Source organism: Protomyctophum bolini (genome assembly GCF_963924005.1).
Source record: "Protomyctophum bolini genome assembly, chromosome: 4".
NCBI lineage: Eukaryota > Metazoa > Chordata > Actinopteri > Myctophiformes > Myctophidae > Protomyctophum > Protomyctophum bolini.
The window spans coordinates 9,045,937-9,062,314 of record NC_137865.1 but is presented as its reverse complement, the minus strand read 5'-3'; the positions used below and the strand labels follow the sequence as shown (position 1 = coordinate 9,062,314).

The 16,378-nt window shown below is 43.9% G+C and overlaps 1 protein-coding gene across 1 annotated transcript in view; it reads left to right on the top strand.

The window, feature by feature from the left end:
* Window positions 1–16,378, top strand: part of mical3a (microtubule associated monooxygenase, calponin and LIM domain containing 3a) — a 92,598-nt gene that overhangs the window by 49,341 nt on the left and 26,879 nt on the right. The window contains exons 24-35 of the mRNA XM_080761063.1: window positions 203–316; window positions 736–837; window positions 2,367–2,474; window positions 3,603–3,789; window positions 4,616–4,713; window positions 5,245–5,347; window positions 9,127–9,325; window positions 9,702–9,994; window positions 11,541–11,636; window positions 12,377–12,544; window positions 13,132–13,185; window positions 14,752–14,826. Of these exons, the coding sequence (XP_080617189.1) occupies window positions 203–316; window positions 736–837; window positions 2,367–2,474; window positions 3,603–3,789; window positions 4,616–4,713; window positions 5,245–5,347; window positions 9,127–9,325; window positions 9,702–9,994; window positions 11,541–11,636; window positions 12,377–12,544; window positions 13,132–13,185; window positions 14,752–14,826 (1,597 nt within the window). The remainder of the gene's footprint in view (window positions 1–202; window positions 317–735; window positions 838–2,366; window positions 2,475–3,602; window positions 3,790–4,615; window positions 4,714–5,244; window positions 5,348–9,126; window positions 9,326–9,701; window positions 9,995–11,540; window positions 11,637–12,376; window positions 12,545–13,131; window positions 13,186–14,751; window positions 14,827–16,378) is intronic.

Genomic DNA, 16,378 nt, shown 5'->3' with positions numbered 1-16,378 from the left:
TGCATTTGCATTCTAACAGCTGAAACCACTAATTGCACCAAACGTACGCCCACTGCACCACTGTCTAACCTTTTCCAGAGTGGTTTGTGCCGCAGCACGGTTTTCATAGGGAACTATTAAGAAGACTACAGAGCACGTCTTTGTCTTGCCTTTGACTCGAGTCCTCTGTGATCTATCTCTACCATGATGCGTTTCTCTGCAGGAGCCTGAGAGGCCGCTGCGGTCTGCTGATCAATCAGCCTGCCATGTGCTTAGCATTCAGCAAAGGGCTGAGCAGCTTGCGTCTCATTTCGAAGGCAAGCCAGTCCGACCGCAGGTGAACCATCCCAGCCTGTTCTCCATCCCACAGACAGGGGGACGTGATTCAGAAAAGATCAAATCGTCTGCCGGGCAGAAACCTAGCATCTCCATATCTCAATATTTCATACATACTAAAGTAGTGAAAGTAGCCATTGTACAAGGTCGCAACGTGCTGCGTTGCGATGCCTTGTGAGCTTGTAGATTGGCTGTTTTTTACTATTTTATCTTTTTAAATAATAAAAAAGGGACAGTTTTTGGACATACAAGGTTTCCACCCGACCGCAACGAAATACTAGTAAAACTACGTCATTTTATATGTGCTACCACCACCAAACCAACCTTCTTATCTGCTGCCAATGATTCAGTTCCACAGTGTAACTCTGACTCTACAGTAACGTTCTCTTGATCTTGTCTGTCCCTCCTTCACCCCTGGAGACTAAGAAAAAACCCTCACGCTTCGTTGTGGAGCAGTGGCACGTGGCCCGCGCACACAGTCCCCCCGAGTCCCCCCTCTCGTCCCCCGACACTTTCAGACAGGTAGACGTTTTCTGCAAAGGAATGGAGAATGTTGCAACTAACGGCTCACAACCTGCATGTTTGCCGACGGGACCTTTTCTACTGGGATAGGTTTTTTTTTAACCTTTTTTGTAGCCACTTAATGCGTAATTACATTTTGGTAGAGGTTTGGGTTGTGAAGTTAAACCTGCTGTGACGTAAATGTGAGTTAAATACCCTCACGCTCTTGAGTTAATCATTTCTTTAACACGTGGAACCGTAATCCATCGCCTTTATTTGTATTTTTGTTGAACTTGTATGAAACAGTGGGAGTGTGTACTAACAGTTAGTACAGTAGCTCCTTATTGTTAGCGTTATATGCCTTATCACCATTTCACTAGTGAGTCTGTGGCAGTTTTTCCTTTTAACGGTAGTCCGTCTGAAAAAAATAATAAATAAAGTAAACAAACACCATTAGTGTTAAAAGCTCATCTTATAATATTTTTTTATGGCAGCTTATGCCCTCTTTGTGGTTTATGTAACCTCAATTCTGTACACCGTGACCGTACTGCTCTTGCTTCCTGCTCAACTTTATCCAAGCATTGACTCTGGAACTTCATCAAGAGTGTCTTCTCTCTTGACTGAAATGTCATGTCAATGCTTGAATGAAACCGATGCTGCTGCTGAGTGCAGGAGTTTTCTTCACGAGTTTTTCTTCATGATTGTTTCATTTGTCACCGTCCCAACGCACCTGCATTTGTGCGACGTGGATGTGCGAATACATTTTCTTTGCAAATAGTTCAAAAGATTGAAATATCTAATCTTGGCCTGAATTGGTTCATTTGGAGTACTGTATGAATGTGAGCAGCAGCAGGTCATGTTTGGAATATTAGTGTCTCTGTGTGTGTGTGTGCATCTGTAAATGTGTGACATATCAGTGTGTGACATATCAGTGTGTGACATATCAGTGAATGCAGCGCATGAGTGTGCACAACACGTGCATAGGGTACACACAGTTGTTGTCTCTGTGAAATCACTGACATCAATGCTTGTGATCCACTTTTAATGTCCTTAAATCCCTCTAGCCTTCACTGTAGTCTGCTAAATGTGTGGGTGTGGATTTATTTCTGAAGAGTCATTTCATGAGCGTTGGGGTTATTTTTAATGAGCCAGCAATTTGGTTTGCAAATGCTCTCAACAGCCATCCCGTGGGATAACTTCTGACTAGTATTGACTACTAGCACTTGAGCAACCAAACATGCAAACAATTTAGTTTAGTTTCCTCTCATGTCTTCACAATTTCATTCACATTCTGTACCACGTGACTGCCTAGCCAGCTAGCATACCACAACCACACACCATGTCTTTCCTCAGTCCTCCTCTGTCTCCTTAGTGACATTTCTTTGTTCATCCGCCCCCGGCTCCCCCCCAAAAAACCACCAACAACATTTATTTTAATGTCTCTTCAACCTTTTTTCTGACTCATTGTATTTCCTTTCTCTGTCCAAATGTCTTTGTTCTTCTTTGTCCATCAACCTCCTGTCTCGTATCTCTACATGCTGATCCTATAGCGCTATGTAAAGATGTACACGGGCGGAGTTAGCTCGATGGCTGAGCAGATAGCCAGTCAGCTTCAGTCTCAGGAAGAACCCAAGCCACTGCTTGACAAAAAGGAATTGGTAAGAGAGCCGAAGCCGGTTGTGTTCTGACGCTTCAGTCGATGGCATGTGGTTGCAAATCGTGGCGTGATTCTTACTAGAGAGACTCGTTTTGTCGCAGCAGCCCATAGTCGGGCAGAATGTGATGGTATTCCAAGTAATAATAACATCTCCCTGTGGTTGTAGAGAGCTGTGTGTGTATTCCCTCCAGGACTAACTCATTTAGTTCACTGTGTGAAGATGGATCGTGTCAGAGGATGTGTGACCTCAATCGACCATTATAGTCTTCCAGCAGCATCAATTCACTTCTAAAAGACCTCTATGTATGATTTATTGATGCTGCGGTTTTCGCAAGTTTCTCTGCTATGACTATGAGCCAAATAATGAATGAGATATTACTATTTCCTGATGTCGTTGCTGCAGATGGAGGTTATATTTTCCTCCCATTTCCTTTCCATCTCTTATTCCACTTCCTCTCCTGTCCAAGTTATATCTATCGCACTGTCACAATTATTACATAATCGTCTAATCACAATTATTTGAGATGATCACAATTATTTTTTGCATAATAAGTCAATCGTTTTCCAAAAACAGCGGAAATAGTGGATCAGCAAGCTTACAACACATCACTTCGTGCCGTGTTGTAAGCTTGTAGATCAACTATTTCCACTATTTTTAAATGTTATAATAGTATAATAGTATTACATTTGTTAGTCATTTGCTATATCTGCCCTGTATGTATTTTACATTTTTAATTATATTAATAATGTTCCAATTCGATGCCAAAACAACCACACTGAAGGCCTGGGCCGTGGCTCAGCAGTCCAGGCACCTTGGCTGGTTGTCCGAGTCTGGCAGTGTGCCGCGGGTTCGACTCCCGATCCCGACGGCCTTTACTGCATGTCACCCCCCATCTCTCTCCCCTATTTCCTGTCAGCCTACTGTCTGTCCCTCTATAAAAAAATAAAGGCGAAAGCCGCAAAAAAAACCCACACTGAAATCGTTAATCGCAATTATTTGTGTGAAAATGTATCGGCAACCTAAACCCTGTAATGGTGACAGCCCTACGTAGTACTACAGTAGTACTACTGTACTACTACTGTGTAGTACTGTATGTGTCGTCCTGAGTCTGAATGCTTTCCTCCACAGGGCTCTCTGAGGAAGGAGTTCCCCGTCAACATCGGCGGCAGCGACGTGTGCTTCTTCTGCCGCAAGCGCGTGTACGTCGTGGAGCGCCTGAGCGCCGAGGGCAAGTTCTTCCACCGAAGCTGCTTCAAGTGTGACTACTGTAACACAACACTACGGCTGTCTTCCTACGCCTTCGACGTGGAGGACGGTACGAGGCACAATTTATCTCCTTTATTGCGTACCAAGTCCAACCTGCATGCGTTGCAAATGCCGGCATTTGTTGAGAGTACTGTAGCTTAAACTTTAAGCTACCCAGAGTAGCTTAAACTTTAAGCTACTCTGAGTAAAATGTTTGCTTTGAGAATTACAGGATTGTCGCTGTAAAAGCTTTTGTAAATGATTTTTGGACGAGGGAAAAATGTGGTGATATTTACAATGTAGACTAATATTGTATTTGGTGTGTTCTAATAATGCAAACCTCTGCTATTCCAGTGGGCTGCATTGAGCATTGAGATCTTTACATAGAAAAAAAAAAAGGGAATTCCATTTTTCATGAAGATTTTGTGAGTCTGAAGCTTGTCACAATAGCACATGCACTTGTACTGTTATACAGTACAAGGAATAAGATTATCTGATGTGGCATCATTATGCCCCCCACCCCCCGCACCTCTCTGGGAAGTGTCTATTGTCCGGGCAGACAGGCAGCAGATTGTTCACAGGGACAGTCGGAGTAGCTGTTTCACAATTCTCACAGACCTCAAGAAGGCCGTGGGTCTAAAGCCCACTGGGGGGGGCAGAGCTTGGCTCATAGCGGAGTGCCCATGGAGGCCAGTGGTGACCTGCAGGCAGGGTAGAAGAAGGGGAACGGACAATAAACTCACTGCATTTACACAACACACATCCTATGCATAGTGGACCGTGAGGTGATAATAATGCCATGCTGTGTACTGTACATACTTGGGGCTGTTCTTGCATTCATTTTGTCAGCAAACTCAACTTGTTTCCCCCTTTTTTTTCTCTTTTTTGCTCTGCAGGGAAGTTTTACTGTAAACCCCACTACTCGTATCGTCTGTCCAACCAGGCACAGAGGAAGAGGCCGGCTCCAGACTCCACTCCTCTCAGCAGCACTAAGGTATCGAGCCTGAATTAGCCTGATGTACACCGAAAATAGTACATCTACAAGCACTATACTGCGCTTATACTCATGGATCAAAGTTCTCAGCCGCCACAGCCACGACTGATTTCAGTCATTTTTTTGGCTTCTATGGAACCACCTTGCGCACCAAAAATAGACAATTTTTTTGGTTATAATTTTAATATTGAAGATGTCATTCTAGCAATATGTTCAGAAGCATCTTCCATAAAATCTTAATAGTCTTCGATATTTCATATAAAAGCAAAGGTTAAAGCCTAAATCTGTGATTTCTTCACCTGATTGGTAGTATGAAGAACAGCAGGAACAATACCTAACCAATCTGAGTACCCATCGGAAAAACGGCACCCTCTTTTCCTTTGAATTTAGTCAACAGTCATTTTGGTTTGTTTTTCAGATTTAAAAGACAACAAGTGCAATCGTTCCCAGGTCTTATTGGGTTAAGAGGCCTATAACCATAGCGTGTTAAGGAATTTAACGTTGGGTCATGATGTGTTATTGGCACTGCAGGTGAACCAGGAGGCCCAGCCGGCGTCATCATCATCGGTGACGGTGGACACCCCCGGACGGGCACTGGCGGCCGCGTCCCCCTCCGCTGAACGCCGGCCCTCAGGTACCCTTTCCTCTCTTGTCGCGGCGGCGGCTATACCGCGCCGCGTCGGACTCCCCGCGCTGCGTCCCCTCCGCCGCACGCTCTCCTGGACCTGCCACCAGATGGCAGACTATGCCCTAAACGCTCCCTTTGTGTGTACCTACTGCATCTATCTCTTCTGCTGTGTCACCCTCAATGTCCTGATCAACCTCTTCTAGCATGACGTCTCTCTCTGTCTCTCTCTCGCTCAGGAACCGTGTCCACAGAAAGCCTGAGCCAGCTGCCAGAGCCTGTCTGCCATGTAATGCATTTCTGTGGTTTCATTTCTGTGACACGGTTTTTGGCGCTCAATGCGCTCAATGCGCTTTTAAAAGAATTGTTAAATCTTTAGAGAGGAGGAGCGCCCTCCCTCATCTGTCATGTTGGATCCGCTTGACTGTGTCTGATGATGACACGACGTTTGAGCACAGCAAAGGCTTGAACATTGCGGGCACCCATAAAACGCGGCATAGCAGCGTTCTGAGCGTGATATTTGTCACTGTCTGGTGGAGGCCTCATTGTAGTCTGTCCAAAGCTGTCACTTTTCAGGATTCAAATTCAAAACTAGCAGATCCACAAAACATGTCACATTTCGAGCTTGTGGGTCTGCTACTTGTTATGCTTTTTGATCATGTAGGACGAAATAAATCCCCACAAAAGGTTAGAATATTGGGATAATAGGTTGCCGACAGCTACGATATCCAAAGCACTCCTCCGCTCACTAAACGCTGTCTGAGGAAATGGCTCCTTACGAGTAGTACACAGCAGCTCTCTGTGTTGTTATGAAATCTTGTGTTTCTTTGTAATCCAATGTGTTAAACGGTATCTATTGAAGACGGTTGGCGGGGAACACAAGGCTCACATTATTGGCTTTGAGCCGTTCTGCAGCTTTCTGCCAGCACGCTTGTAGAATTTGATGGTGCGTCTTAAAGTCTTTCTAAGCCCCCCCGGGTTAAACATTTGGAGTTTGGCTATTCTGCTTCTGCTGCTGCTGCAATAAGACTTGTAGATCTCCCTTGCAGCTACGTAAAATGGCATGCAAGCCTAGTAAGCAACTAAGCATCACAGAAACAAACTATAAAATCAGCATAATGGGTTCCATGCCCCTTTTAAACTGATTTTAATGTCGGCACTGCACCAACTTTCCTGATGCAAAACGTCAAACATTTTACATAACAAAATAACTAAACTGAGGTAATTTGTGTACCCCGGTGAAGCAACCAAATTGGCTCTTTTTTTCTTTTTCTTTTCTTAAATGCCTGTAATTAATTTAGCAAAAGAAACTGAGCTTCATTCTTCTTGTAACCCTTCTGTCAGCTGTTTGCTAACACTGTAACGATGAAGTGCTTGTGGTAGTGCTTGTGATTGATGCCTCTGTGAGCTTTACCTTTCATCCCTCCTATCAGAGCAGCTTAAAGCTCCAGCCTTAATGCCCCAATTAGCACCCGTGATTGGTCCTCTTGTGATGTTGACTCCTCCTCCTCTGCTTGCATCCCTCAACCTCCCACCCTCACCCGCCGCCGCCGTCCCTAGTCACACCGCTGCCAACGCTAACCTATGTTTGCTCAATGCTAACTCCTGCATTATTGTTGCATATATTAATCTTGAATGGGAAATAATGGTAGCTAATAGATAATAATAGGTATAAATATATTTTAATGACGTTTAGAAGATTTAGAACACTTTCCTGGGGGTCTTTCTTTATGTGTGTAATTTGTGGTTTTAGATATTTTAGATTTTAGCAGTGAGCCCAGTGTCTCTGATGTCATGGACACTGGGCTCACTTACTTCCTGGACTACAATTCCCATAATGCTTTGGTGCACTGCTCCTCCTTGTGAATAGGGGGAGGGCTGTCTTACTGAGACAACATGTAGTCCAGGTCGAGGAAGTAAGTGAGCCCAGTGTCCATGACACTGCTAAAATCTAAAATATCTAAAACCACATATTACACCAGGGAAGTGTTCTAGATCTTCTAAATGTCATTCACATATATTTTTTTCCAAAAAGGGTGAAGTGTCCCTTTAAATAGGCAGGTAGACATAAGGTTAATGGTGAGTGTCAGTAATGTTGTAGTTGTTGGTGTGCGGCATCATGCAGCTGCTGTAGTAGAGCAGTATACCAGCAGATCGTTGTAAGGACAAGAGTTGTTTAGTTGATAATGGCATTGATTTAGTAAGAGCCCGAGGCCAATTCATCATTGCTATCTACACACGTTTGTAGTATTTAGAGTGAATGTGTGTCAGACTCCCACTGACGGCAGTATAGATTACAAACAGGCCTAGCTTTTCACATCCGCAGTCATTTCACATAGTTTATATTGCTATTGTGTGCAGAGGGTAGCACAGTCCCAAATAATTGGATATGGGCCCATTGGGGCCGAAACAGACCTGAGGATGACATGAATTTGATTAGACCTGGTGTCCATGGTGTTTAGCAGGCGGTGCACACTGCCTTTTGCGCTACGTTAACATACAATATGGATTTTAGAATGTCATTTCAACACGGTCTCAAAGGTTGTATAGTTCATTATGAGAAGAATAGGTGATAGTTTCTTCACGGGTCCATACAGGTCCAACCGTCGATCTATTTCAGATGCACTTAACTCGCGGTGAGACCCGTGGCAATTGTAATAGTTCTGACCTGTACCCAAGGGGAAAGTCAATATTTTGGACCCGACTTGGTTTTCGGTTTCCGGACGGACCCGTGCTACCCTCTACTGTGGCTTTTTGCAGCAGTTAGTCGAACACATTCTCATCTACATAAGATGACATAAGCCACAGCATCAAATCTCACATTATTCACTGGCTAAGAATCATGCGTTGCTCTGGTGGGTTGTTTTTCTTTTGCATGGGGTCATCGCTTCCAGCTCTCTGTCATTTAGTCTTACATGGAGGTGGAAGTCCAGCTCTGACTGCTCATTGCGGAGAGGCAACATGGGCAGAATTTGTAAATGGTCTGACCCACTCCACACTAAAGTATTAAGAAAATCCTTTTAGGGGGATAAGATTTGCAGTTTTATAGTTTGCTTCTTAGGGTGGGGAAAAAGGCAAGGCACCAACCTTGTCAATGTTAATGTCATGATTCTAGACTTAAATGTCTATCCTATTTGAAAGATCTTTTTTGTTGAATTATGCTATAATAATGCAATAATAAATTACTTATTAGATCATAATTGGTGTGCTTTTGTCAATTTTGTTCCTCGGAAAGCAAATTACTTTCGGAATTATGATCTCAGTTGAAAGAGTTGAGGTGCTGCTCATGTGCTCCTACCTTCACTGATAGACGGCAACGATCATGCGGTGTGACTGATTTGATGCTGCTTATGTTCACTTCAGCATGACAGGTATTTTGAGTCGGTGCATATACCATATTCGGGTTTGAAACTGTCCGCTGTCTTTTCTCGCATGTCTCTTCTCCCTCTATGCCCCTTGAATTCCTGACTCTCTATAGTCGCTTCACTGTCCTATCTGAATTAAAGCGTTTGAATTGCTAAATAGAGATAGCAGTCTATTCCCGTGCATGTCTCGTCCACCTCGGAGCCCTGCATTCCAGTTGTATTCTCTGTGTATACTCTTCTCTTTTCTAACTTTGTCACTACTATATATTCTCTTCCCTCCACACTGGGACCACCTCCTTCGGGGCCCCACAACGCCCGCCCACCCACCACCTCACTTCTCCAAACCTCCATCGTCCTGGCGTCATTTATTTTCTCCGCGCCCCGTCCGACCTCGGCTTTGTTACGGTCTCTCTCCCAAACAAGTCCCCGAAGTCAACGGGCTGCAGGAGCCCAGCCTGCCCAAACGTCTGCGGGGCACGCCGGAGCGCATCGAGCTGGAGAACTACCGCCTCTCCCTCCAGAAGGAGGAGGAGCTGGAGGAGGTGCCCGAGGAGACGCTGGCGGAGCACAACCTGAGCAGCGTGCTGGACAAGGCCGTCGACCCTGACCTGCTGGGCTCCAGGTGAGACCAACACAAACAAACAAGTAAAACGCTGTGATGCTTAAAGCGGCACTAGACAACATTACAGCCCGCTAGATGTCGCAGCTGTTAACACCATCTCTGCTCACTATTTCACTGTCCACTGTAACACCATTGCAAGAATATTATTTGATCTACAAACTGCTAAAGTTGTGGACATAATAATCAAACCAATATAGCCGCTCTACAACCTGTAAATGGAAAGAAAGCCCCTGAAAAGACTCTGCCTTGGCCAGCTGTGGTCACATATATTCAGGGCAAAAAGTACCATACCTAATGAAAACGGATGGATAAAAATCAGATCTACTGTATACTGTATATCCTTTAACGCTTCCTTCCAAATACTCGTCCACTGTAGCTCTGATTCCGACATGGAGGAGGAGGACGAGGAGGAGGAGCAGGGATACGAGCTGGGCGAGGCCGACGACGACGAGCAGGACCAGGAGGAAGAGGAGGAGGAGGTGGAGGAGGTGGTGCCGCTTCCCCTGAGTCCGTCGGAGTTGGCCAACCTCACCTGGAAGGAGGCGGTGGAGCTCCACACCAATGAGGGGGAAGGCGAGGAGGCTCGGGCCGAGACCGCCAGCAGAGACGGGGATGTGGATGAAGAGGAGGAGGAGGAGGAAGAAGAGGAGGAGGAGGAGGAGAGCGATGGTAAATTAGTTTTTTTTTTTGTTTTTTTGTTTCAGATCTACTGCCAGGGTAATCAAAGATATGTACCGTATGCCACCTTCTGGTTGCAGTTATGCACAGAGACTAGTACCGGTAAATAGTCTGGGGTTGTCATGTCCTCGTTTATGTGTGTTTCACTGATCAATAATAACCTCTGGATTGATAAACATTATCAAAACAAGCTCTGTATACATTCAATCTGTTAAATCATCATTTGAACATTTTGGACACAATAATATGAATATGATTAACCCATGAAATACGTAGGATAGGTATACTCGTCATGATTAGTTAATTTTGCGCCATGCGACACTCAACCACACTGGCTCCTGTTTTAGGCCGCGTCTTTGAAGGCTTTTTTCTCAGAAACTAAATCGCTGTCCTTTAGCATTCAAGATGGAAGCCTAAAACGGAAGCGCATCACAGTGGAATGGCCAGAAATCCCTGGCACCCAAGCACCATACCAGCTTTGTCTTCGTCCAGCATTGTGTTAATACCTTCCACATGTCTTCTGTTCTAACACCGTTGTTATGTGTGCAGTGTTTTATGAATTCCTTCTCTTAACTACTTTAGGACACTACAGTGTTTATAGGCCACTACAGTAATTATATTAGTGCATTTTTGTTTAGGCAAATATTGTTGCAAAGATAAAAACATGAATGAACAGTTCAAATAGAAGTGCCACAAGACATTGTGTGATTTGTCTTACTATAGAAGTATTTTTTAGGGCTTAACTGGTTAATAAGGTATCTCAACTATACTGTGCAATGTGTGCATCTAATTTCAGTCTGAAAGCCCTACAGACTAAATCACTAAACTTTAGGGCATATCAATATGGCCGCCTGTAGTCCCGGGTTTCCAGAAGGTGGCATATCAGTTGTTATGTTTAACATACGGCAATGTGTGGATTAAAGTTCTCAGTCGCAAAGGACTAATTTCAGTCATTTGGATGGTCTGTTATGGAAGCATGTTGCACAGCGAAAATAGCTCTCAGCCTCTCAATGTGTCTTAAATGTGCTATGTTCAGGTATTATTAGAGTTGAAGCAAACTAGCAATATGTCCAGAAGCCTGGGATATTTCATAAAACCAATCAGTGTTTTCTTCTCCTGTTCATATCTACTATCAAGCCATTCAAATGAAGCTGTGAGAAACTGAACTGGAACAGGAAGCGTGTATGCCACCTTTTGGTTAAACTCGGGACTGAGACCATTGATAATTCTCTCATTGTGTTCTCCATCCACTGTTCATTGTAGTGTTCATCAGTGGTGCGTTTACATTCCCGCCATGATGACATTGGATTTATCAGCTAGAACTCCACATCCCCATTTTTTATTTATTTATTATTATCTGTTTCACCTGTGGTGCTGTTTGTTCTCACACGTTGTACTGCTCATCTTCTTACCTTTCTCCTCCGCCTCACCAAAACCTCTCTGTTCCTCTGCCCCTCCTTCCATGTCTTGCCTGTCGTTTGTCTGTCTGTGTGTGTGCTTGGGTTATTATTGGGGCTTTGTCTCCCCCCTCTGGCAGAGGGGGAGTACTGCCCTTGGGAGAGGGAGCTCCAGTCTGGCCTTTGGCTGGAGAAGCACCTCGCACATGACGAAGAGGCCGTGGGTACATTTAAAGGTAGCGGCTCCGACTGTGGATGCGTTTGCAGTAACATGATGATGTTGTGGACACTTCTCATTATTAATAATGCCTGGTTTTCTTGTTCTGTAGGCCTTCCCCCAAGAGTTTGTTTTTGGGCAATTTGTATTTTATTTATTTACTGTAAGGGCTTTGAGAGGAAAACAATCTTGTGTTTTGTTGTGTGTGTTTTTTGTGTGTGTGTTGGGCCTTTCAAAGGTTATATATTTTAATTATGTTTTAATACCCTGCTGATTTTAACGCTTAACATTTTGTCCAATACTTTGCTCTTAACCACTAATCTATTGAATGCCGTGTTATTGGCAGGCGTTTTGCTGTATATGGTTTTGTGTTTTGAGGTTAAAGAGTTTACACAGGCTGATGTGTGTGGCTTGGTGATTCTTTTGGTTTTAATGATTTGACTTTTGTTGCAGTTCTAGTGCATGCAGCCTCCAGCAGCTCTCCTCTGATCTGTACCGTCTCTGTCATGTTCTAATTGTCTCTCTGCCTTCTGTCTTTTATTCTCCTTTTTCTCACCATGCCCCTCCCCATCCCCATGCCACTGTCTTCATCTCTCTCTCTCTCTCTCTCTCTCTCTCTCTCTCTCTCTCGTACAACCTTGCCACACCCACCCCAACATAACATTATTATCGACGCCCCCCACCCAACCAACCACCTGCCACGTATTGCCCAAACGACAAATCATAACACCACCCGGCCCCCACCCCCTGGTGGCATAGCCAGGAACCTTCAGATCCAACAGATCCTGCAGCCCGTGGACCCCCAGAGCCTCCCGTCGGTGGTGGTCACAGCGATCACACCGGAGTGTGATGATGGCCGCCGCACGGCCACCCAGGACGGCCAGGCGGCCTCCGTCTCCCAGCAGCTCACCCAGCCCTCCTCCACAGGTAACCCAGTGAGAAGAGCCCCTGCCCTGGGGGCAAGGTGTCGCTGCATGGTGCGGGTCCCTCCCAGTGCTGTGGCACTGCGGGGGTTAAAGACCAGGAGAGACTGTTTTTTTACCAATGTGGCTGCTGCTGTTTGCCATGATTGTTTTGAACACAGAAGGACCAGCCTGCCCCGCCTCTCCACTCACTAACCCACCTGTTTTATGTCATAATCATCTGTTTTATGTCATAATCATCTGTAATTATTTTGTGTGTGTGTGTAAACATTTTGTTATGTGGCTTCCTTTTTTTTGGTTATGTGGCTTCTTTTCCCCTGGAATGTCTAATTTTGTTTTCTTTGCCTTGTTGAAGTTGTGTCAGTTCAGTGTTGCTGCTGGCTCCTTGTGGGTGTGGAACAGGAATCCCAGCCAGTCGGCTCTCCCGGTGCACTGTTAACTCTCTTTGTTAATGTATTTCTTATTTTTTCAGCTTTGTTCCTCTTTTGTGTTATGCTACGTTTGTGTCTTAATTAATTCCTTTTGTCTTGACTTTTTTCATTCCCTCGCCGATTCTCTCCCACAATCGTACCTTCCTGGTTTCGAACGTAGCCACCGCCCGACACGAGGCCGTGAGGGTCTGGTTGGAGTCCATGTCCTCTGGAGGTAGCTTTTAAAAATGCCACCGTGAGATCACCATCTCAGAGCCGAAATATCTCTTCTTGTCTATCTGCTGGCCTTTTTTCCTGGCGCATGCAGACAAAAAACCCCAAAAAACCCACGCGAGACGAGTAGACTCACAAGCATGCACTCTGTAACACCGCTAGGCCACGGGGGTTCACTTTTTTCTGACTCAAACTAGAGCTGGGTGATATGACTTCAAATCAATATCACTCAACTCAACTCAAACTTTATATGTATTACGACCAAAGGTCTACCTTTTTTGCACGACACCAAACTATAATACTAGTCTGATTCAACAGACTAATAGATTTAGTCAATTAAACAAAACTATTAGACCTTTTTTGTGGGGTGATTCGTTATACAAGGGGGAGACATTTTATATATCTATATTTATATAAATTACACGCACGCACGCGCACACACACACACAGTCACACACAGTCAGTCACACACAGTCAGTCACACACACACACACACACACACACACACACACACACACACACACAAACAACACTCCTACCACCATCTACATACAAGATTATATCTGTTATTGGTAACTTCTAAATGTAGTTTTTTATATATATTTTGGGTTATTAAGATAATCTGAGTGATTTAGTACAATAACAACTCAACCCGTAAGTTTGTGAAAACCGTAACCATTACATTAAAATGTCTATTTTAATTCCAGTGCACTCAGCAGTGCCAGTATTGAAGCTGTCTAAAGTGTTTTAAAAGCTCCAGCTACATTAAGGTCAAAATAAAATATAATCAAATCAAATCCTTGTGTTTCAACCCTTGAACATTGCAGCATGGTTTGTGGGTAAAAAAACAACAACTTGAAAATGTATTCTGTTGATCAGAAACATTAGAATGTGCTGCAATGTATCATGCGAGAACAGCTGCGTAATTCATTACGTAATAGTTAAATATAAATCATGGCAGTGATTGCATGGATACTTCTGTCACGTTTTTTTACTCGTCTGTTCTCACAGAGGGGATGCCGTCCCCTTGTTTGTCTGGTGAACGTCTTTAAATCCTTGACTGTGCGGCCTCCTGACGCAAATGCCAACCGTTTGCTGCTACCGTCATGGCTAAGTGCATGTTGCGTCTAACCACCACTAATGCTGTTTTATACTCCTTCCATTGTTCATATCTTTTGACAGAAAATACCTGTTTACAACTGCATTATTAATGTATTATTTCTGACATATTTCTTTGCTGGAGGTTTTCCCTTTGAGCTTTCTTCATGGAAATTAGATGAATTGGTAGAAAATATTTTAAACTACTTTTCCATGTCCTTTCATCATTGAGCATAATATTATGTGCCTCACATTACAAAGTGATCATCAAGATAGTTAGTTTTTTGTTTAGTTTAGTCTTGCCTCCTCTCGTCATTGATTACCCTTGACGTCAGTAACCTCACATGGGACGTTCAGATAAAAGCCATTGCTGTCAATTAGTTAAAGCTTTTATTTTGCTATGTTATCTATTGACAGCTACGTCTCAGGGATCATACATACAATGAATGACTTGTTGCTGTTCCTCCAGTACCCTGTGAGGAGAACCACCTGGAGGCCGAGGCAGATGGACCGGATGTGGAGCCTGGTACAGAGATGGATCAGGGTAGGTCAACTACAGGAACAACTGCATCAGTTAACCCAAATGTCTTTTTGACAGTTTTCAGAAAAACCCATGTTTCGTTCCCCAAACATTTTCGTGTCATGGACCCCCAAAAATGATATGTAATTGGCATTCACATTTTCACAATTTTTCAAAAATAGCAGATCTACAAGCTCGTAGCGTGGCACTCGGTGCCACGCCATGAGCTTGTAGATCTGTTATTTTTCAATAGCTAAAGTATAACATAATGCTTAAAACACCAAAAGGAGTTTCCGCCCAAAATGGGTTAACTCGGTGGTTCTCAAACCAAGTTGATATGCATTTGGGGGGTCCGCAGCCCCATCTGAAAATGTTTTGTGCCAGGGACCCCCCCCCCCATAAGAGAAGATTAATTTGAACCCATTTAGACCTGGAAAGCTTTTACTTTGTTGCAGCGTGGCACAAAGTGACCCGCTCTGAGCTTGTAGAACCACTAAGTTAACTTTAATACACATACATGATGGGGAAATATTATTTGCAACGGAATAATAAAAAAGAGTAAAGGGCATGTTCACACCAAGCATTTTACTGTAACTACTGTAACTACTTACTTTTTTACATACAAATTTTGTGTTACTCACTCACCCCCTGAATCCAGTGATAGATTTGTCCTTAATATTAACAGAGGATTATGAATAGCAAAAGCTAGCTGGTAGGCTACAGTAGAGCTGGCATTACCTCGGGTAACCTCCTAATCTCGCTGTAATTAATAATTATCCATAATCTATTGCATGCGGCTTTTATCACCACAGAGGCAGCTCTCTCTCTATCTGTCTCTTGCTCTCTGAATCAGTGTATGGGCTCTAGTGGGGGGGGTGTGTGTGTGTGTGTGTGTGTTTGGTGTTGCTGTTTTTGAACAGTATTGTTGTGGACACTCAATACTCACACTCAATTCACACAATAATCGTCATCATTACCGTGCATACATCTCAAGCTTCTTTATTTTTTTTGACGTGTCGTGCTGCCGTCCTGTACTGTACATAAGAGTACAATTTACTTTCTTTGGCCCCCAGACTTTGCACTGCAGCAGCAATATATCAACATGATGAATATCAATAGTGATATAGGAATCAAACAAATGGAAGAGGAAAGAAAAATGAAGGACAGGCATCTACTACCTTTCTTAGACAATTTAGGGAGTCTAAGGATGCAGGCTATTTGCATCACTGGTGATCATAGCCTTTATTTCAACTCGGAGTACAGTATGTAGCCGAGATACAGCACAATCATCAACAGAAATGACATTCACATACGAGCATATGAGAACCAAAATAGTAAATCGTGCATTTATATAGCGCCTTTATCCAAGGCGCTTTACATAGATTGTGCATTACATTCACACACACACATTCATACACCGATGGCGGCGGAAACCATGCAAGGCAACAACCAGCACATCAGGAGCAATTAGGGGTTCAGAGTCTTGCTCAAGGACACTTCGACACTAACTCTGGGGGAGCCCGGGTTCGAACTGGCAACCTTGCGGTTACCATCCAGCCACTCTACCCCTGATCCA